We start from the raw sequence: 21,446 nt of genomic DNA on the forward strand, positions 1-21,446 counted from the left end.
TGTCTATCTGAAGCTGTCTTCTCCACACAATGACCTGGTCTGTCCACTATGAAGAGAAACTAAATGTCAGAGTGCCCAGTATTTGCTTAACAGATTAACTTCTGACTTCCAGAGCAGTTGCTAGCAGGTTCCCCTTGTTTAGCTACATGATGTAACCAGCCAGCACCACCAATATTATCCTTTGGCCTGCAAAGCTTGTGTCAAATTACTACGTTCACAATCAGATAAATTAGGTCCTAAGTTTGTATTGAAATTGTATCCTGTCAGTGGTGTTCATAGAAATCATCAGCAGCAATCTTGTTCCCCTCTGCCTTCAGTTAAGAGGTGTTCTCTTCCTTGGCTTTCTGCTGCTCAATGATTGCATTAAGCTGACAATATCCAGATACTGGTGAGGGTAAGAACCACTCTGCAGGGTGGTTAACAATGCTAACACCCTGACTAATGTTCACATCTAAAAAGGTTATACTTATAAAAAAACAAAAAAAAAAAAAACCACAAAACAAAACACAAACAAAACTAGGTCTGATGCTAATACTTGCAGCAACTCATCAATAAAAAACAATAAGCAATTGAGGAAGAGGATGTCATCATCATCTCCACTGCTTTTGTTTCCAAGTCTCACTTCAGCAGCTATAGGACTATTACAAACTTGCTGTTTATGAAGAATTAATTTGTTCTTTTCACATGCCCAATTTAGAGACTTAAATAATTTAAATACTATTCCACACTTGGCTGCAAGCTCTGGTCCCTAACCAGCAAGGAGCACCATAGTGCTTAGATTACTTAAAACTTGGAGTAAATGTGCACCCCATCCCTACTGATGTGTCTGAAATCAAAAAACAAGAGGTAGCAATTGGAAATCAATTATTATTATGTACACCTTTGAATTTAATTTGAAATTTACAACATTTTCACCTGTGAAGCTAAATGCTGGGGAGCTTCAGAAAGCCCCCACATTAGTCATAGGAAAGCCTATAGATATGCAGCATCTCAGTTTCACATTATTACAGATCCTAGCACATGTTAAGTCAACATTTACTTGTCTGTTCCTGTAGCAAGGCAGCCTATAATCCAGAGGGTTCTACCTTTAATCAGACTGAGGAGAGCTGTAGTACTATCACCAGCTGGAAGGGGCTCTGTGTAGCAGTTACACATTGCTATGTACAGTGTCCATGTAAAACTTAATGTATTCTACACCTCAACTGCTCCAGGAGTTGGAACTGTGCCAATTCACAAATTAACACTGATATCTCAGTAAATTGTTGGGCCTTCAAGGTAACAAAAGCACACACAGAAAAGGCTTTTTCCAGATGCTGATTTGAAAATAACTTCAAGAAGAAACTCAAACCCTTAAACTGAATTTGGCCATCTACCTCACTTAAATAGCAATAGGCAATTCTTTAGCTCAAAATATCTCAATTTAATTATCCTTAGGCAGATTGACTGACATGCTCAAGTTTTAAACTGACATTATACTGAAGCTATTCCAACTTCAGAGAAATTTCCTATCATAACAAGAACAGCAATTTAGTAGTTTAAATTACTAATTTTTTTTAAAAAGTGGTATCTTACCATACATTCCAAAGAAGAGAGTCCTCTTGTGAAATGTCCATAGTTTGGAAATAAATTTAGTCCTTCACCAAATTTAAAGCTTTATTTATAGAAAGTTCACTGCATCAATGGCAGTAATATTTGAACTCGGCACTAACAGGTTAATATTTACATTTAGATAACACAGACCAAAACAAACTAAAAACAGCCACAGTTCTAGAGCAGACAGACAGACAAGTAAAAGACAAACTTTAAAAATAATTATGATTATTTTGTTCCTGTTGATTTAGTCCAAAGGTCTATTATTTCTTAATCAGATTAGCAGGAAGAGTAGACTTGTCCAAGTCATCAAAATATGGATGGTTCAAGGCCATTTTACCAGAAATTCTTTTTGCAGGATCATAAATTAACATTTTCTGGAAGAAAAAACAGAAACATTTACTCCCTCATGAAATGGGAACAAAAATCCTATTAAATTAGTAGATATTTAACCACAGTAACAATTAAATAACAACGAAGATAAATTTTCCTCCTGTATTCCAGGATTTCTATCAGAGGGAGAAGTCATTTCTACTTACAAGTCAGCAGCAATGCATAACATCTCAGTGAAAAAATCTTTATTCCTCCCATTCAATAACCAAGCCCATGCAGGTAGCAGGGTACCTTGTGTGCTGAACTAAATCTAGAAACAGGCACCAAGTGGCAATAATTACAAGTCTAAGTTTCTCAGTTATGGAATATTAATAAGCTTTATCCTTTTTAAGACCAAAATGTGTATGAGGACAACTCCTATGCTTGTTTTGTTAAGCTGACACTGAAGAAGCCGATGTGAAGTTGCTTCCAGTCAGCTTGGTGCAGCAGTTTACAGTTAAAATACAAGAGTGATCACTTAAAATCCCTAACAGAAAAAGTATACAAGGAGGTAGAACTGAAGAAACACAGTTTTAAACCTTCAGTTTCTTTGCAATAAGTCACCTCTACTGAAGACTTCAATAATAAATCTGATGAGAGCAAATAGATGGGATGCCATTACCACTAAAAGGAATGAAGCAGTAAAAAAATTTTCCACTAGACCCAGAACTAAGCGAAGTCTCTGCAAAATCTTTGATTTTATTTCTCCTTATCAAAGATACTCACTTTTCAAATTCAATTATTATTCACCAAATTCAGGATTCTACAAACTGCTTCTGCCCCATCCCCACAGATTTATCTTCCAGGGCTTCACCAATATTCCTCTGCCCAGTAGTCAGTCTTGACATTTAATTGTCTCTAGACTTTATCCTACTGGAGTCTTCCAAGTTGATTTAAACCACTGAATTGGCATTTATATTCTCTTAACTCCTGAAAAATGCAATACTCTAGATTTAAGTTTTATGACCAATTTTTCCTTAAGTAACTGGTTCCCATTAACTGTACCACAGAACAGTATCCTATTGCTAATACTGAAATCAAAGGCTCTCTTAAAATTGACAATATAGGAGGGCAAATTTATATGAAAAAGGAAAGCCACTACTATGAGACTACAGCATTTCAGCTGACAGACTGTTTTTCCTCTGAGCCATCTGGAATTTAGCATCTGATAGACCAAAGCTTTTGATGATGGCCCTTAAGTGCTCTGAAATGCTGGCCACAGAAGTAGTTTAGCTTATAAAGTTTACAACCTCACCCAAGCAAGTGGTCTTGACACAAAAATATACACCACTATTCCAAAAGGCAGCTATTTTAAATACTACTTCCATCTGCAATAGTTTACTGAAAGAAATTAACATTTTCATTGACATATCTGAACTTGTCCTATAGCAAGAAATATTCAGCTTTGTTGCCTTTAAAGTGGTATTTCTCCTTCAGGTTTAAGTTCCCCGGGAAACTTAAATGGATTCCAGATGCCTAAAAATTCGGCCATATCACGATCACCAGGCACTAATAGGAAACTAACATGTCTATTTATTAATATGCTTTGAGATTATTACTGTGTTAACACCATTTGAGGAATTAGTTATGGTTTTGTCTTGTTAGCAGCAGCCCAAAATCTAGGGTTTGCACAATGAAGCCACAGCTCAGATGAATACTAAGCAGTTACTTGACTATTAAGAACATTCACTTCAATTGACATTAGTTTGTCAATACAATCAGTAACAATTCTACTTTAAACTGATTTAACAATGATACTGTCAGTGGACACAAAGGAATTCTTCTCAGATTAGGCCAGTTCTCTAAATAATACTGCTCCAAGGTTCAGAGAGCTATCCAAAACAACTGTGTTAAATGTTGTTCAGGTTGTCAGTCTGAACTGGGGCTCTCAAAGCCACTGTTCTCAAAAGAGAAATTGAAAAACTGTGGTCATTTGAGCTTCTTGAATCACACCACTTCATTCAAGTATTCTGCCATAGCCATATGAATCTGGGTAATAAGTTACTTTCCTGTTTGTGACTGCTTATAAACATTGGCCAAATACACAGGTAACTGCTGTACAAGGTTCCCCTTATACCAAGATGGTTCTGAAGTTTCAGCTCTTAAGACACATGGAACACACCATACACCACCCCAGACAAGTCTGCACTGTACAGATGCAGCTTTAGGAGGACCATACAACTCACCACATAACCATAGGAGGACCAGATAACTCACCAAGGCACATTCTTAGGTGCATTTCAGAGCACACTTAAGATGTGAATTAAATTAGTCTGCAGGGCATGAGCTAGAAGGGCATTAAATGCAAAATCCTGATGAAGAGCTAAAATAAAAGCTTAGTATGGTACCTCCACTACACGGCCACAGGACTAAAGTAAACTCAAAATATACTGAAATAGTGTCTACTAAAATAGATACAGAATACAACAATTAAAAGTTAATTCACTCAATATTTAAAAGCTCAATTTTTTTAAATACTCAATTTTAAAAGCAATTGAGATGGACATTACAGATTGACAAACTAATCCCCCAATTTCACAGCTAATCAATAAATTCAGCTATTCCCATCATTATTTATTCAGTCAAGACCACAATGAAAGCTTAATCTAAATGCTCCTGCAAAAGAACATTTCCAATAGGATCAGCAGTCATACAGTCACATCACAATTAGTGCTGGCACCTGGAAGGTGACAGCTAAAATTGAGGCAGGAGCCTTCAACTTCATGATCTAAATGGTCCTCACTTTCAAGTTTTACTTGGCTAGTTAGTATAAAAATGGCTTAATGAGAAAGAAAGTAGCTTAGTCACTTATTATTCACCAGTGTTACATGAGGTGTCACTTCTAGAAGAACAGCCCATACTAGTGCTGATAGCTTAAAACATCTCTGTATGTTCCTTCCAGCCAAGACCGATTAATATGGTTTTATGTATTCTAGACTATTTCTTACTCAGCAATTTAAGAAAGACTACTTACAGAAAGCAGATCAAGTCCATCTCCATCTAAGTTTTTGACATGGGTTCCCAGGCTGCCAGGTTTCCATTTTGGAAATGTGTTTTTGTAGTCTTGCAAGGATTCCACTTCAGGCCACACCTCATTGTTGGGGGTCCCTAAAGCTCTGCGCAAGGATAAACAGTACTGAGAAGTTTAGTCTGAAATCTGGATACACCACTATGATTTTAGTACACACAACACTGTGCAAGTAGTAAAGAGAGGTCCAGCCTGACATACCTGAAGATTCTGAAGAGCTGGTCAATCTCTGAGTCCCCGTGGAAAAGGGGCTTTTTAGTTGCCATCTCAGCAAATATGGTGCCTATGCTCCATATGTCCACAGGAGTAGAGTAGCGAGCAGATCCTAGCAATACCTCTGGAGACCTGTACCACAGTGTCACTACCTGTTGGACAGAGAAATTGTTTATAAGCTTTTAGAATCAGGTCCTCTGACTGCAAGCACAATGAATCATTCATTATTAAGCAGCATTCAGGGGTTAAATTTTTGGTTAAAATAATTGCCAGTGCTAGAAAATTCAGTGAAAATCCTGGTTTCAGACTTCCTTTACAGAGAGGCACAACTCACTGCACTGCAGTAGTTTCTGCCCACACTGCTTCTGAAAAAGCATGAAGTTGGTAACAGGTAAGAAAACACTCATACTTGAGTATTATGTGAATTCAAAAATCACCTCACAATACAGTAAACAACGAGTTCTGGCCTATTCACTGTCAAGGTAAAAGAAGGATTCATAAGATGCTTTGGAACATTAAGAGCAAAACCAGTCAGGAAGGTAGAAAGCCATTGAATACAACAAAACCAAGATACAACTTTTTGGTACTGTTGGGTTGGGACTTCAAAAGCTCTGTGAGCATTGTCCAAAACACTGAGAGGATGGTCCAACTTACTCACTTCATGAGTATATACCCTCACTGGAATCCCAAAAGCTCGAGCCAATCCGAAGTCTGCCAACTTAATCACCCCCTTGTCATCTATTAGGAGATTCTGAGGTTTTAAGTCTCTGTGAAGAACTCTTCTTGAATGGCAGAAGACAATACCTTGCAAGATTTGATACAAGTAACTCTGTAGAACAGATAAAGTGCAAGAAAAAAGTCACCTTTAGTACAAATTAGTGTTCTGCAACAAAGCCCTTACACTATCTCTTCCCATAGCAGCTAGAAATGGAGTCCAAAGCACTGCAGATACAGAGTTAATCTCGGTCATAGAGCCAAACAGGTGAATTCTTAAGGTTAGTTTAAGGAAGTTTAATTTAATTTATTAAAAGTATTTAAAATAGCATTTGAGATCAAAACTCAGATTGATCTCATTATCCACAGATGCCTCTTTAACCTTTCATTTCTCCTCAAGGACTTAATTATACTGAAAATAAGAGCTGCTTATAGCTTTGTGGATCATCATCTTTAGATTAACTTCTCTTATATTAGGAACTTGCCCTCATTACCTTAACACGTGAACGATCCAAATATTGGCCAGCTGGAATAGAATCCAAGTATTTCTTGAGATCCATGGAAAGGAATTCAAAGACAAGGTACAGTCTTGCGTCTTGCATAAGAACATCCTGAAGGCTGAAGTGAATACACAAACAACTCCATTGGAAAACGCATGGACTGGGTCACATTTTACTTCTCAACAGGGATATGAATTTACATTTCTAAGTTCCTGTTATGAAAACCTTAAAAAAAGTTTTGTCTTTAAAGAGGAACAGCAAGTTACACTGTCATCTGGAAAATCAACTATATCTAAAATTCTGCCAGATTGACCCTGTATGCTCACTCTTAAACTTTGTTTCCTTGTGCCTAATTTCAGACACCAGAAGTCTAAGGAAAAAACCACTGTTGCCTTTAAAACAAAAAGATTGTGGGTGTTGTGTCTAGATTCCAATTGAAACAAGCTTATTACAGCAAAACCTGAATTACTAGAAGGGCTTAAGGGAACACAGCAAGATTTGTACAGATTTTTAAGTATCTTCTTCATCTTTAATAGATTAAGGTTCTTAAACCAAACACATACACTGAGATGCTACACAGCTGGAACTTGACTGGGTTTAATGCACATTAGAAATAAAATATTTTTACTGCTTCCAAGAGCAAGTAAATATTTTGTGGGAAAGACAATAACTGCAATCAATCCTCCATGTCAAGTAGTCACTCATAGCTCAGATGTGTCAGCTATGACAGCATCATAACTCAACACCTCTGCTACAAAACAGCAAGGAAGTGACAGATTACAGAAGATCTGGTAACACCAAGAGGGTCAAATGGCCTATTCCAAGGTGGCAAATTGAGACTGACTCAAGTTCAGACAGTTCTTTAGACTGAGCAGTTAGGCTTTGGAATAGGCTGCCCAGGGAGGTGGTGGAATCACCATCCCTGGAAATATTTATAAGCCATGTAGATGAGGCACTTCAGGACACGCTTTAGTGGGTGATACAGATTTTGATAAATACATTTTAGTTCAGAGGGGGTGGGGGGATGTTCATATTTGGACACAGTGATCTTGGAGATCTTTTCCAACTGTGACAGTTCCAATTCTGTAAAGTAACAGCTTCAGCCAGTTTTCAAGGAGTACACTGTTTCCATTCTGACAATAACCACGCTGAAGATAATTTACATAAGTTACAAAAATCAACAGGAATTTTCTATATTCCTACAACAGGAAGAGGCAGCATGAAGAGATTTTAATTAAAAAATTGGCATAAACACAGGATTTGGGACTACAGCTACTTGCTGTAAAGCAGACAGTATTAAGCAGAGTAGCTCTTGCCTCACTAGAGTGGGGGAAAAATATTTATCTGAAGAGACCTAGTGCCCTTCAGAGAGTTTAGCTAAACACCAGTACATGCATACCAGACTATATTGGGATGATGCAGCTCTTTTAATAAAGAAATTTCTCGGATAGCAGTACTTGGAACACCTTCCTCCTCACTTTCTAGACGTATTTTCTTCATTGCAACCACTTGGCCTGTGACTTTGTGTCGACCTTTATACACAACACCATAGGTACCTGAACAAAGAGACAGTGAAAACATATGGGAAATACCAGCTTCAGGTAGAGATAAGTCATTGCAAATAAGAATTCCTATCACAGCAAGCATCCTTGCAATCAAGTTGTCTTTAAGTGTTTGGCTTGACTACAAGCTGCTGCTTAGTTTTGGCAGTTTAACCATGCAACAGGGTTTCTTGTTTAAAGCATGCCACCCATGAACAGAATCATTTGTTAGGACAGGGTACTTAACAGCCTAAGTGAGAAACCTGAATTTGGAAAATGCTGCTATAAAGTATTTTACTAATTGAGTTCCAGGGTGATTAGCGTTCAGGCAAGATCACTGTACTGCTTCATCTCCAAGATGCAATGATTTTCCTATTGATACAGCATGTTAAAAGATTAAAGGTTTAGCTATGAAGAAAAGTAGTGCTCCCTTTCCAAGCAGAGATTTATCCATCCATTTGTCATATCTGTAGAAATACCTCTAGCACAACCCTCAGTGCAGGAGAAAGGGTAGTGTGGTGGGTCTCAACAGAAGCAAAAACTGGAGTAAATTTTTAATCTATTTTGATCATCAGTGTTCACAGAAGCAGAACCCTCTACAAACCAAGACAACTTATTATTCTTTTCACCCTTCTTGAAGCATTAATGCCTCAGATTAAGCTCAGACTAGTTTCTTTCAGGAAGATGGACTTATGCACAAGGCTTCAGTTACGAAGCTTTGCTCAAAGATAATTTTGCAATGACCTTGGAGAGTGCCTTCTCAGTGTAACATACTGCAAATGCTCAAGTTTACATAAGGCTAAAGCATTAGAAAACACAGACTTATACATTTAACATTGACTGGATTCCAGTGAAAGGAAGGTTGTGACTAACATCTGCATTGAAACAACCTTCTTAGTGCCTTATAATAAATAAATTGTTAAAACCCAGTTCTCCATAGAGGTTTAAAGTCTGCTCTTTCCGTTGACAAGTGTAGTGACAGGATATAATCCAAGCAGAACCATCCACAAGCTACGCCCTAACAGCAGCTCTGAGCAAAGAGTACCACACTGGATACCTTCAGCAGTAGCTGATACGCAGGTTCATATGCAAAGGAATGGAGGTGCTTCCTAAATTTAAATTGGTTTCAGGACTCAAAACATTTCCCACACCCCCCCCTCGGTAGAAAATTACACAATTAGCCACCAGGCAGACACTTCTCACTCGTTCCAAATAGACTAAGTCATCTTCAAAAGAAGGGCAGTCAGAAAGCCTTTACATATAGAGAAAATTACTGCAGTCAAGCTAGGGCTTATTTTGCCAGTTAAGTGAATTTCAGTAGTATTCAGTAATTTCCTCTAGTAGCCAGGGCCTCTACTACATTTGTTCAGACTGTGGAGCATTACGAGGATCATGGCTTTTCATACTTACCTTCCCCAATCTTCTCTACTTTTGTGTAATTCTCCATTGTTATGGCTATCCCTGAAATGATCAGAAAGAAAACACAAGGGTGAAAAGTTAGTGACATGGACACAGCCCAGTCAGTGATATTACCTGGACAAACTGGAGAGCTGAGCCCAGGTGAACCTCATGAGGTTCAGCAAGACCAAGTGAAGGGTCCTGCACCTGGATCAGAACAAGCTGCACTATCAGTAGATGCTTAGGCATGAGGTTTTAGAAAGCAGCCCTGCAGAAAAGGACCTTAGGGAGCTGGTGGACAAAAAGCTGGACATGAGCCAACAGTGTGCTCTTGCAACCCAGAAGGCCAATTGCATCCTGGACTGCATCAAAAGAAGCGTGGCCAGCAGATTGAGAGAGGAAATTCTGCCACTTACTCTGCTCTGGTAAGACCTTACCTGGAGTATTGCATCAAGCTCTGCAGCCCTCAATAAAGTAAGAGCATGGACCTGATGGAGTGGGTCCCAGAGGAGGGCCACAAAAATGATCAGGGGGCTGGAACACCTCTCCTACAAAAAGACAGGTTGAGGGAGCTGGGGTTGTTCAGCCTGGAGAAAAGAAGACTGAGAGGAAACCTAATAGCCCCTGAAGGGGCCTACAGGAAGGCTGGAGATGGGACTGTTTGCAAAGGCTTGTAGTGATAGGATGAGGGCAATGGTTTAAGTTAGAGAAGAGTAGATTTAGACTGGATGTTAGGAAAAAGTTTTTTACCGTAAGGGTAGAGGGAAAATGGAACAGATTGCCCAGGGAGATAGTTGAGGCCTCATCCCTGGAGATATTCAAGGTGAGGCTTGACAACGTTCTGAGCAACCTCATCTAGTTGAGGATGTCCCTGCTTACTGCAGGGAGGGTTGGACTAGGTGACCTTTAGAAGTCCCTTCCAACCCAAATTATTCCATGATTATGACAGGTTTTTGCAAGCTAGTTCTGTCTCTCACTGTTCGGATGTTAACATGGAACACTTACCATTCTCCACAACACAAACACGGGATCTAACTCATGGTTCCAACTAGAAATCTACATCACACAGCATCATTAGGCATCAACTCAAGGGAGAAAGATGCTTTTGTGAAGAAAGCACCTCCAAACAACTGAAAATACACACCCTCCCTACTCATTCCTTTCATGTAGTTACTCATTAGCAGGAACCCCTATATCGAAAATCTTAAAGTTTGATGGCAGCAACGTAAGAGAATACCAGCCCCACAGCACTTAATAAGCATACAGCAGTCTTCCGGGCTACAAACCGAAACTAGCAGGCACGGGGTACGTGAAGGCGCTGGCACCTTCTGGGACCGGCCTTTTGTCCCTTCCTCTGCCTCTTGACCCCGTACACCGAGGGCAGCTCAAGTCTAATCCCAGGCTGAGCGGCGTTAGATGGTAAGGAGCGGATCTGTGGTTACCTCCAGCTCCAGCGGAGAGTGCTGACAGTCGCTAAGCAGAGCGGGAAAACCGCGAGCGCTCACCCCCAGCCCACTCACTCCGAGGCAGCGTTCAGCACCAAATTCCCACTTCGGTCCCACTCCTGCACCGCCGTCACGGGCCGCTTCCCCTCGACATCCCCCTGGGACAGGGGCCCAGCGAAAGGAGAGGCCCCACTCCTCTAGCGAGCTCCCTGCTCGCCTCCCCTTCAGAACGGTGCGTGTCCCAGTCGGGAGGCCACCAAGTCCCCCCGTACGCCGCCCAGCCGGTGGAACGAAGGCAAAGCCGGACAGCAGCGCAGGAAGGGTCAGCTCACAGCTGCCAGCCGCTCGCTCCGCTGCCGGGCTGGGAACGAGAACAACCTCCCCGCAGCAGCCGTTACGAGAGCCACCGGCAGCGGAAAAGCGGCTCCTCAACCGAGCCGCGAGGCCGGCACCAGCTGAAGTCCCAACAGAAGTGGCGGCTCTGCCAATCCCCGACACCCTCACCTGAGCCGCCACTGAGCCCGACCCCAGCTCCGCCGCCCTCACCTGAGCCGCCAATGAGCCTGAGCCCGAGCCCGGCTCCGCCGCCTTCACCTGAGCCGCCGCCGAGCCCGCTGCCCGCCACCAAGCCGCCCGGGGCTCGCTCAGGGGAGGGGACGAGGCGTTCGAACGGCCGCGCGCCGCAGCGCCCCGCCAATGGAGCCGCGCTGGGATGATTCAAAGTGACCAATCAGCGCCCGCCACTCCGGCGGCGCCAAAGAGAGGCCGAAAGGCGGAATTTGCCTTCGCGGAGGAAACGACGCGGCCGGGCGCGGCAAGCTGAGGATGAGACGGGCGTCTGCTTGATTCGCGGGAGGTGCCGGGCGGGAGGCAGAATTTCTGGCGCGGGCGGGTGATTCCTCATAGCTCCCAGTACAGGAGCGCGGTGCTATGGGTAAACTGGTCCCTGCTCAAGCACTCAGCCAGGCTGTTTAGATGGAATACAATAATGTTTGGATCAAGCTAGGCTTGTGGCTGCAGCTGCGCCTTTTAATGAAGCAAATCTTTTAGACTGAGGTGCTCCTAAAGCATAAAGTCAGTATTTCTGTCTGCAGGGGTGCTGATCCGTGAAGTAGCACTGTGACTTTTGAAGCTGGATTTTAAGTATGTGCATTAATAAAAGGTCGTTTGATAATTTAATTCCCCAGGAGTCAGGACATATGTCTGTAAGCAAATTAAATTTCTGTATCACTGCTCACAGATGAAGAATAATTTGTCCCTGTGCTGTCACAGCCCCCAAAAGTAGGGTTGTGAATGGAGCTAAAGAGGAACCTGCAGGCGTTGTTCAGGCAGTGCTCTGACAGCTGCAACTTCATCAATACCTGGGGAAGTATTAATGCCATATGTTTATATACATTAAAAAAACAACAAAAACCAAAAACAAAACAAACCAAAAAACCACCATCACCACCACCAAAAAAAAAAAAAAAAAAAAAAAAAAAAAAAAAAAAAAATACTATTCCAAACATTGCAAAATAGTGATACTTAGAAACTTCAGTGCTAAATAGATTTGCAAAGCAAAAGTATTCCTAGTTTTATGGGTCTTTCCCCTAAAAAATAGTTATTCTGTGGATATAGTTATTCTGGTGACCTACTTGGGCACTCATTTCCTACCAGCACTGGGCCCACAGTCCTGGGCCAACATGCACCTGTGGAAACCTGGGGTCCCTGCAGGAGTGAGGTACAAGCATTGCTCCACATTGCTGAAGCAACTGCATTTTTTCATTGCTTCATTGCACTGGTGAAGGACAGCATTACTGCACCTCTTAAATGTAAGCAGAGCAGGCTGCTGCATACAAACATCTACAGCTTCTCCCCTAAAAGCCTTTATTTCAGAGGATGATTCCAGCAGGCAGGACTGTTTATGGTGCATTTCCTTCCCCTCTTTCCTAGCCCATGGCAAAGACAAGAGGCAGCTTGTCCAGCTCCTCCTCCCCAACATCCATGTTTCAGGGTTAAAAAACCTTCACTTTCCCCTCCCTCCTGGGGAATTTTTGCAGTATATTGTGCATATACTCATGTGTTTCTGTTTACCTTGGGCTGTGTATTCCCAGAACTTGCTGGGGATTTTCCTGCCTAAAACAAGGTGTTTGCATCTCTGGGAAATACCAGATGGAAATTTGCCCTGCATCTTGTGCAATCTGTGGTAAAAGAGTCCAACATACTCTGCCCAGCACAGTCACAGAGAAACTCTCCCTGATGGGTTTACTGAGTCCAATACCACCAGAACAACTCTGGCTCTGTAACACACAAGGAACAGCTCAGGAACCCTCTAGGTACCGTGTCCCTCCAGCCTGACCCTGCTTACCCCTTGTTTCCCTCCCACTGCTGCCTGTGTATTCTCAGGATATAAATCATGTCTCCTTTCTGACTGGATAGTGTTTATCTGAGGCTGATCTTTGCTTTAGACATGTCACTACCTAGTGATGCTGTTGAAACAAGTGATGCAACTATGTTCCTAATAGTTGTGTTTGAAGGGATTTACTTTTCTTGAAGAAATAGTATCAGTGATCCTGCTGACAACAGTCATGGATGGACAGAGGTTTACAGATGTTGGGAATCCCTAGGACTGCAGCTCCCCTTACTCAAAGCCAAACAGCAAAATAATCTGTCTACCCTAACACTATGACCTTAATTACCATTTTATTAATGTTACACACGTGGCACATATTTTAAATCTTTTTGGCATCCAAAAATTCTACTTGCTTGAAGTGTAATACTGTTTGTGCAAGGCATGTAGGATCAGACCTACAATTCCAAATTCAGATTATAGTATTACAATTGTATTCTTGGCTGAGAATTCAGTGTCACAGTCTGAACAACTCCTTCTGTGCTGAGTAGAGCACAGCTGCAAGAGTCAGCATTGTCTGTCTTTTGTATCTTAATCATATATTCTTCACCAATAACATCACTGTAAGGAAGAGAGAAAGTGTATTCTGTCTTTTACATAATGATGTGATTAAAAAAGGTCAACTGGCTTGTGAATACCAATGAGAAATAGGTTGTGTTCATGGTACTCAGAAGCTGATAAATACAAACATTGACTGGCTTCTTTTAACATTTATTAAAAACAAAATATTGGTTTGTTAGTACGACAATGCAAAAGTACAGTAGAAGTGGTTTAGTAGCATTTAAGAAAGCAAGATAATATTAGAAGAATTTTATCTCTTTCATGCATAGCTCAGATGATGCACTCAGCCTATTAAATGCTTCTTGACAGCCAGGACAGTTCCCACTATCAAGAAACGTGGAGGACTCCTCCGCTGCTTTTATCCTGCATTAGCATTTTGACAGAATGTCAGAAAGCAACAATCTCCTGAGAACTGTTTGGAAATAAAGCAAAAGGATGGAAGCTATGGAGCAAAAAGAATTAAATTTTCACCATCTCCTGAAAGCATGAATGTAAATATTTATAATGCATTTAAAGTACTTGAATTTAGGCTCAAATTATTTTTAAGTATGATTTTTGTAGCTTAGTTTATAGCATGCCCTAAACCACTTTACTTTAAAAATCCAAACGTTAATATGATTACAGTAATGGAAATATTGTAAACCATTCCTTTCTTTCACATCATGAGATTGCAGATAGGAAGAAATGTCAGTGTGGTAGTTGTTCATTGGCTTGTACCTTTCTGGAGGAAACCTTGGCTGAATTTTAACTCAGGGGAAATTTTATCATGAACTTTTCAGATGAAGAGGAGTGAGTGGAAGACATGGGGTGGAGGGAGTTTGTGGGAGGGAGTGGAGGGGTACTCAGAGTGACCAGAGTGTGTGTTGGGGTTTACTGTAGGGCACCCAGCTGGTTACAGACAGACTCAATACCTATGGATACCTAACCTTGATATTATTTTAATAATTGTAACTTAAAGAAAAAGGTGAATAGGGCATCTGTACCAAGCCAAGAAAGCATAAAAAAAATAATAAAAGAAGAAAGCACCTTTTGTTTTTCCAGATCATCTGGGCAAAAATCCAGGCTCCACCAAAGTAATTGGCAAAATTCCTATTAACTTCATTTGGACAAAGCTTTTACTCCTGACCTCTGTAAAACTAACCTTGGGAAAAGGTGGCTGCTTCCTGATTTGAGTTTTTGCATTTCATGTGGCTTACAACCCAAGAAGAAAAAAAATCACACAAAGCAATAAACTGGTTCTTAATTGCAGTTTGGATGTCTGGGAGTAGGAGAGGTGCACCCAGAATTACCTGGGGAGTCCATCTCTCGGCCCCAAGGCTGCCCCCTCAGCATGGAGGCTGCCTCACCCCCCAGCTGGAGGGGATGGGTTTTGGGTTAAATGTGGAGGGGGGAGTGGCAGAGCCCCCAGCTGAGAAAGACAATCTCAGACTCCTTTCCCTCAGGTTTTTTTAAGTTTAGGGCCCTGTCAGTACAGCCACAGCAATGTAACACTATCTTCAACCTCCCTCAGATCAGGACGATTCCTGTATCTAAAAATCTGTTCGCTGGTACAGTTGTTTCAACAACTAACACTCTTTTTTTCCCAATTACTTCAGGTTTTCTCTGGGCTCCTGATCTGTTTATCCTTTTTAACCTTACAACAGCCACCTGCTGCCGTGCTCTATCTGTTGAATTGCACTGCAATAGCACATTTAAATTCCAAACCTCAGGCGGGGAAACCTGACCTGAGACCTCTCCTGGAGCCAGGGAAGTTAACTTTTTCTTCCCTCTGGGTATCATTTCAGCTGCCGAAAAAAAGGACAAGTCTTCCAGGTGGGAGTGTAGCTGCAATGAGTGAGGTATATAAGCCCATAGAAATGAAGTCTGGATTTACACATTCACATTACAGTTGAACCTGTATAAAAATTCCTCTTTCAATTAGTTGTGAAAGTAGACTCACAGAACACTTTTAATCTAAGAACTACTTTTTTCCTTAAAGCATTATTTTCTTTTACAATCTGTAAATTCCATTTAGATTTTTATAGTTTTCCTTCCTGAAGAGCAATGGAAGATGGTAGGCAGTGATGATATGGACTGCAAATTGTGTAAAAATAGTGTGTGGCCCAACCACAGAGCTGCTAATTGCTGCTGCCAGTGATAGTACTGCTCATCAGTAAACACCACCAGCCTTGCTTCATGCCTTCTTTTAGCCAGTGTGGAGGTTGTGATCCTTTTTTTTCCCCCCATCTCCTCCAGGGCCCGGTTCCCTGAGTGAGCTCAGGAAATGAGTCACATCCAAAATAAGGGGGATAAAGACAGGTTGGGGAATTAACTTCTCTGTATGAGGCACAGCCAAGGTCTTTGGTTAAATATTTTCATTTGGCTTTATATACAAATAAAATTAGTATACACTTTAGAGAAAGAGTGACAAGCACTTAGTTACACAGTATCACAAAGATATACGAACCCGCGCAGTCCGTTTATGTGGCTGGGTAGTAGCTTAGTTAATTGCACCTACAACACTAAGGCCTGGTATTAAAAAGTAACTGGATGAAGCTGCTATGAGCAGTATTTTAGGTAAATTAGTGCTTAATAGCATTTGTCCTGTTCACCAGCTGGTAGCTGATATATCAAGTTCTAATGAATATGGGAAAATAGGCTGATGAATCAGAACAGGTTTTTGAGAGGGGAAGAAAAATAAGATGATGAGATGAAGTCATTTAAGCCAAAACTAAAGTAATCGCTTTTGCAGTACTATCACAATTTTATCACAGATAAAATATGCTCTAATAAGATCAAATAGTTTGTTTTAATACTAAGAAAAGCTACAAGTGGAACTACTGGTTTGATGTATGGAGCAGCTGAGGTGTGAGGTTTGCACAGCTGTCAGCTTTGTCTGGGGCTTGGGGAGGAAGCCCGGGACTGACTCACCCGGGCTTAAAGAAGGTCATAAGTGAGCATCAGCTCCTCCTCATCCATCCCAGCAGCTCCCGGTTGCACTCAGCGTGTGAGGTACTTGATTTTCACATGTGAGAGACTTGGAGTCTGCATTATAGTAAATATACTACATCTGTTGTACTTAAAATGGAAAACCAACGGCAACCTTCTGCCTGTGGTAACAAATTATTCAATGACGAGCTAGAGGATTCACTTGGCGCTTTTTTTATTTAATAAACATTAGCTGGATTGCATCCGCGGGAGTGATCTGCAGACAAAACGGAGTGGCAGCCACCTGGCCTGCCCCCGGGGCTGCGACGGGGCGCAGGGGCTCTCCGGCCCGTCAGAACCCTCTAGCAGCAGCCGCCCTGCCGGTTCTTCGGGAGAAGCGAGGCACCTCGTCGCGGGTGCCCGGTCGCCCCCACCGTCGGGGCCTGCAGCTGCCAGGCCGCGCCCCGCTGCCCAGCGACGGGGCGGGACGGGACGGGACGGGACGGCGGCGGTCCCTGGAGCAAGCGAGCGGCGACCGGTGACCGAGAGCGCCCGTTCCTCCTCTGCCTGTCTGCTGCGGGAGGACAGGCAGCGGCGCGGCCCGGTTACACCTGAGGGGGCGGCGGCGACAGTGAGGGACAGGCCCGCCCGCCCGCCGGAGGGGGTGAGCCCGGGACGGTTCTGCCCCCGCGCTGGGCGAGGTGAGGAGAGGTGCCTGGGAGCACTGCAACATGGCCTCCGCCGCCTCCTCCTCCTCCTCCTGTCCCGCGGGACGGGGCAGCAGAGACCAGGTGAGCGCGCAGCCCTCGGTCCTTCCCCGTCTCCGGGTGAGGAGCCGATGCCGGCGGCTCCTTCTGCTTTTCGTCCTTTTCCCTCCTTCTCCTCCCCCCGCTGCCGGGCGGAGCGGGGTCAGAGCCCGCTGCGAGCGGCGACACCGACGGCGGCTCCGGGCGGCGGTTGCGGTGGGGAGCGGGAGCCGGGATCAGGGGAGGGGGAGGAGGCTCGCGTGGTCGCAGCCGTTAACGGCCGCCGCCTGACAGTGCCGGCCCGGAGCAGCCCCCCGGGGAGGGCGGGCGGGCAGCGGTGCGGCCATCGCCCGGCTTTGCCCCCACACCGCCCAGGTGCGAAGGCTGGGAGAGGGCGATACGAGCCCCTCTCTCCCCACAGCCAACGGGAGCACCGCGCCCGATCTCTCCCGCTCTCCGGCTCCGCGCCGACTGTCGCCCCTCCTAGGAGGTGGGCCTGACGAAAAACTCTGGCAAAAACATCTTTTAAAACATTAGCGCGACCACAGAGTAACACTTGTGCTGTTAGGAATAAGGTGCTTTAATACGCTTATGTGCTCTATGTGTGTTGCTTGTCCGGCTCACTTATCTTTCACATCTCGGTCAGGAAACAGCAATGTGTTTGTGGAACAGAACCCAAGAACCCTCTCAGGTAAGGGCTGGAGTTGCCTCCATCCTTTCCTGGAACCCAGCCCCTGGTCCAGGCCTGCGGGTCGCTGCTGGGGAAGCGGCGGCTGGCTCACCCCCCTGCCACTTGATGGTAATGGAAGGGGTGTCTGCATGGAAATGGCTTTAGCATTGCTTTTGCTGGCAGTGGAACAGGTGAGAAAGTGCCATTGAAAGCTCTGCCACCATACACAGGCAATGGCACAAGTGGCCACAGGAGCTGTTTTTCTCTTTAGTCCTTCCACAGTGATTAGACCAAGGCTCTAGTGTCAGGTGAAGGAGCTTTGTGTGTCCCTTAGGTAAGCAATGGGATCACATTCTGTTTATTGCCTTAAAAAATGCTGCCTGATGTGTGGCACAAGTGAGAGGAATGGTCTCACGCTTTACAGCTGGGCACAGATGGCACAATCAATTCCAACTGGGATGACTTGTGTTCTCAGGGCAGAAAAAATTCCCCATTTTGGCTTATTGCACAATATCTGACACTTCTCCCAGTAGAAGTAAGTTTCAAAGGATTGGGAAAGTATGGTGTGATACTTTTTTTTTTTTTTTTTTTTTTTTTTTTTTGGGCTGTATGCCCAGAGCTCCCAAAAGTAAAACTGAAAATGGTAAGATTAAAGCTATTATTAATCAAGAGTGAATAAGCTTTATCCTTTGTTGGTTTTACTGTTCTCTCTGTCCAGTTATCTCTTTAAATGTAGAGTGCTACAATTTCTCATTTTTTCCCCTCAAATCTGTCTAGTGTTCACACTTTAAAATGGAATGTAAATTGATGCTAGAAGAGAGGACTGAAGTTACTAGAAGCATTCTACTAGCAGTCAGGTCCTCTTAGTCCTGGCTCAGCAAGATGATGGTTGCCTTTCCCATAAGTTCTTCATGAGAACAGTGTTTGAACAGGCCTAGGATGTGCAGGCCATACTTCTTATTCTGGGCATTTTTGCTCCTTCTCTTTCAACAGCTGCCTCAGGGATAAATGGCTAAAATGTGGCTGTTTGCATGCACCACTTTTCTTGGGCAGCTTCTGAACTTATTCTGAAAGGTTTCTAAATGAGGCTATGTTGAAAGCATTGAATAACTGAGCCCCTAAAGAAGGTGACTGTGTTCAGTGTCCTGGCTGTTTTACATCTTGGGCTTGGAGTAGCCTCGTGACTTTTGGGGAGACTCAGCTTTCTCCTCTGCTGTCTGATCTTTTCAGATCCTCAAGGGCAGCAGGTTTCCCGTTGGTTTTAGAAGACTGATATGGCAGGCTCAAAAATTTTTAGGGTGTCTTTTTGTGTGGTAGTGTTTCTTTCCTCTGAAGGGTGGCAAGTTGCAAGATGCTCAGATCTTGAGACGCTATCAATGTCCAGTGTCATCAATGCGGGCTTTGAACCAGTTTGTGTTTTTAATGAGTTTCTCACAAGAATCTTTTCTGCTATCTTAAATTTCACTCTGCTGTCCTAGATGTCCTGATGTCCTTTCTGTGGGAATCATTGCTTGATTTCTGTTACAAAATTATACTGTATTATCATATGCTGTTGCTCTGTTGATAACTTGCCAGAGGATAAGATTGGGGATTTTTGTCACAATAAAAATTATTACCTTTCCCTTTTTTTCTGGATACTAATTTGTTGGTCATACGCTTTCTTTTTTAAATTTTTTAAAATTTTTTTTTAATTCTGTATCTGTTTTTTTCCCAAGATAACTTCTGCAGTCTGCAGAGAGAGTCAAAATCACTCAGATGTCATAGGAAAGAAAGTAACCTGCTACTGAGGATATTTCCAAACTGCTGTACTGCTTTGCTGTTAATTATTAGGATGTTATTTCAACATATTCTAAAAAATTTCGTTTGGAAGTTTGTATTTTTAAAAAGCAACAGGAAAGTTGAATGGCTTTTTAAAAATTTTTTAAATTTCTTTTGCTCTGAAAGTTTTAGGCCTCAGCACTCTGAATACTACTGGAAGTTAATGGTTAAAAGTTAATTATACTTGTAGGTCACCGACAGAGTTGTGTTTTATTCTATAGTGTTTATATCTGGGCATTTTACAATACTGAAAATTTGGAGACTATCTGTGGCTTGTAGGAGATTTTAGTTTGAATTTTAGAAATTAGAAACTTTTAATGCTTTTTTTTTTTTTTTTTTTTTTTTCCCCACTTAAGTTGAAATTGGATGTTGTAGACAGTGGTTATATTGTTTTGTGGGGGGAGAAAAACCCAAACATGTTCAAATATGGAAACTGTATTTTTTGCACATAACAAAAATAATTCACTGTTGAACTGGAAAACTTATTTCACAGAATCATCTTTCAGATGTGAAATGAAAGACCCAAAGTCCATTCATTGATCTGAAAAACAGTAATAAACCTGGTTTTAATTTGATCATTGAAAACTTTTGGGGAAATGGCAGTGTTCTGTAGCTAAAACCAAACAGCCATCCCAAGACCCCAAAGCCCTGTCTGGTTTTTTTTTTTCCCCCACTCCAAAGTTCTTGGAGTTCTGTTGTTACATACTCTGCTTCTCAAAGTTCAGGACTCTTGACACCATGTAAAAACTTGATAAACTAATCCAGTGGTTGATTACCCATTGAAAGTTAGTTTTGCCACTCTGTGTTGTCTGAAGTGTGACTGTTTCCCATATATGTTAAGTTTCTTGATTAGCTCTTGAAAATGGTACTTGTACTCATGTTGGAATGGCTCTCAGAATAATAAAAGACCTGCATGTTACACTAGTTCTGAGAAAAACATGGGGTTTTAATCTTGAATTGGGCAAAGTTTCTTTAGTATTTTGAAGGAGTCTGACACTAACTTGTCCCAAAGTTTTTGGTGGGGTTTTTTTGTTTGTTTTTGGTTTGTTTGTTTTTTAAATAGCTCATGGCATTTCTTAGCTTTTTTCAGAGAAGCAAAGAGTGCCAGAGAAGCTGGCATATGAGGGTAGTAAAATACATTTCTGTAGGTTTTATACTTGGATTCTGAAGTGCATAATGTTAAATAGGTAGTTACGATGCCATTATTATTTCTAAGAAGAAAATGAGAATTTAGGTTTGAATTTTTATAGGCAAATCCTTAAAAATAGTTTAAACATATTTTTCTTCTTTAATGTAACAATATTAGTTTAAATTCCCTTTTTCCCCTGAAAAAATTGGAGAAATATGGCAAAAATCAGAAGTAAAATGTTACTTTCTTTTCCTTTTTAATCTAGAGAGGAGATAGGAAAAAAGTAATGAAAAATGGTTACTTTCATCTTTTAGTAGTTAAGAAATGCCAGAACTTTGCTACTTTTACTGCCTGATAGTTTGTCCTCATAGCTGGTGTTCTCAACTTTAGAATTATGCTAGCATTCACACAAGAGACAAATTGTT

The 21,446-nt window shown here is 42.2% G+C and overlaps 2 protein-coding genes across 3 annotated transcripts in view; one reads left to right on the top strand and one right to left on the bottom strand.

The window, feature by feature from the left end:
- Positions 1-1,639: 1,639 nt before the first annotated feature.
- On the bottom strand, positions 1,640-11,476 carry CDK1 (cyclin dependent kinase 1). 2 transcript variants are annotated; one of them, XM_071749147.1, is made up of 8 exons: positions 11,396-11,476; positions 9,369-9,419; positions 7,817-7,973; positions 6,412-6,535; positions 5,862-6,032; positions 5,192-5,355; positions 4,937-5,078; positions 1,640-1,967 (listed from the first exon to the last, which is right to left on the bottom strand). In XM_071749147.1, exons 2-8 carry the CDS (start codon positions 9,403-9,405, stop codon positions 1,854-1,856), a joined length of 909 nt encoding a protein of 302 aa, XP_071605248.1. In that variant the 5' UTR covers positions 9,406-9,419; positions 11,396-11,476; the 3' UTR covers positions 1,640-1,853. The 2 variants fall into 2 exon arrangements, with proteins under 2 accessions (XP_071605248.1, XP_071605250.1); XM_071749149.1 differs by lacking the exon at positions 11,396-11,476 and adding an exon at positions 9,794-9,882.
- Positions 11,477-17,163: 5,687 nt separating this feature from the next.
- Positions 17,164-21,446, top strand: part of ANK3 (ankyrin 3) — a 351,630-nt gene continuing 347,347 nt past the window's right edge. Inside the window, exon 1 of the mRNA XM_071749152.1 lies at positions 17,164-17,449. Coding sequence (XP_071605253.1) covers positions 17,390-17,449 — 60 coding nt within the window. The 5' untranslated portion in view covers positions 17,164-17,389. The remainder of the gene's footprint in view (positions 17,450-21,446) is intronic.

The sequence above is a fragment of the Heliangelus exortis genome, chromosome 7 (assembly GCF_036169615.1).
Source record: "Heliangelus exortis chromosome 7, bHelExo1.hap1, whole genome shotgun sequence".
NCBI classification, from domain to species: Eukaryota; Metazoa; Chordata; class Aves; order Apodiformes; family Trochilidae; genus Heliangelus; species Heliangelus exortis.

Coding starts and splice junctions, on each gene's coding strand:
- CDK1 (XM_071749147.1), bottom strand. CDS start 9,405: ATGGAGAATTACACAAAAGTAGAGAAGATTGGGGAAG. Junction 7,974..9,368: donor AGTAGAGAAGATTGGGGAAG/GTAAGTATGAAA, acceptor CTCTTTGTTCAG/GTACCTATGGTGTTGTGTAT. Junction 5,356..5,861: donor TGAGGGTATATACTCATGAA/GTGAGTAAGTTG, acceptor TCTGTCCAACAG/GTAGTGACACTGTGGTACAG.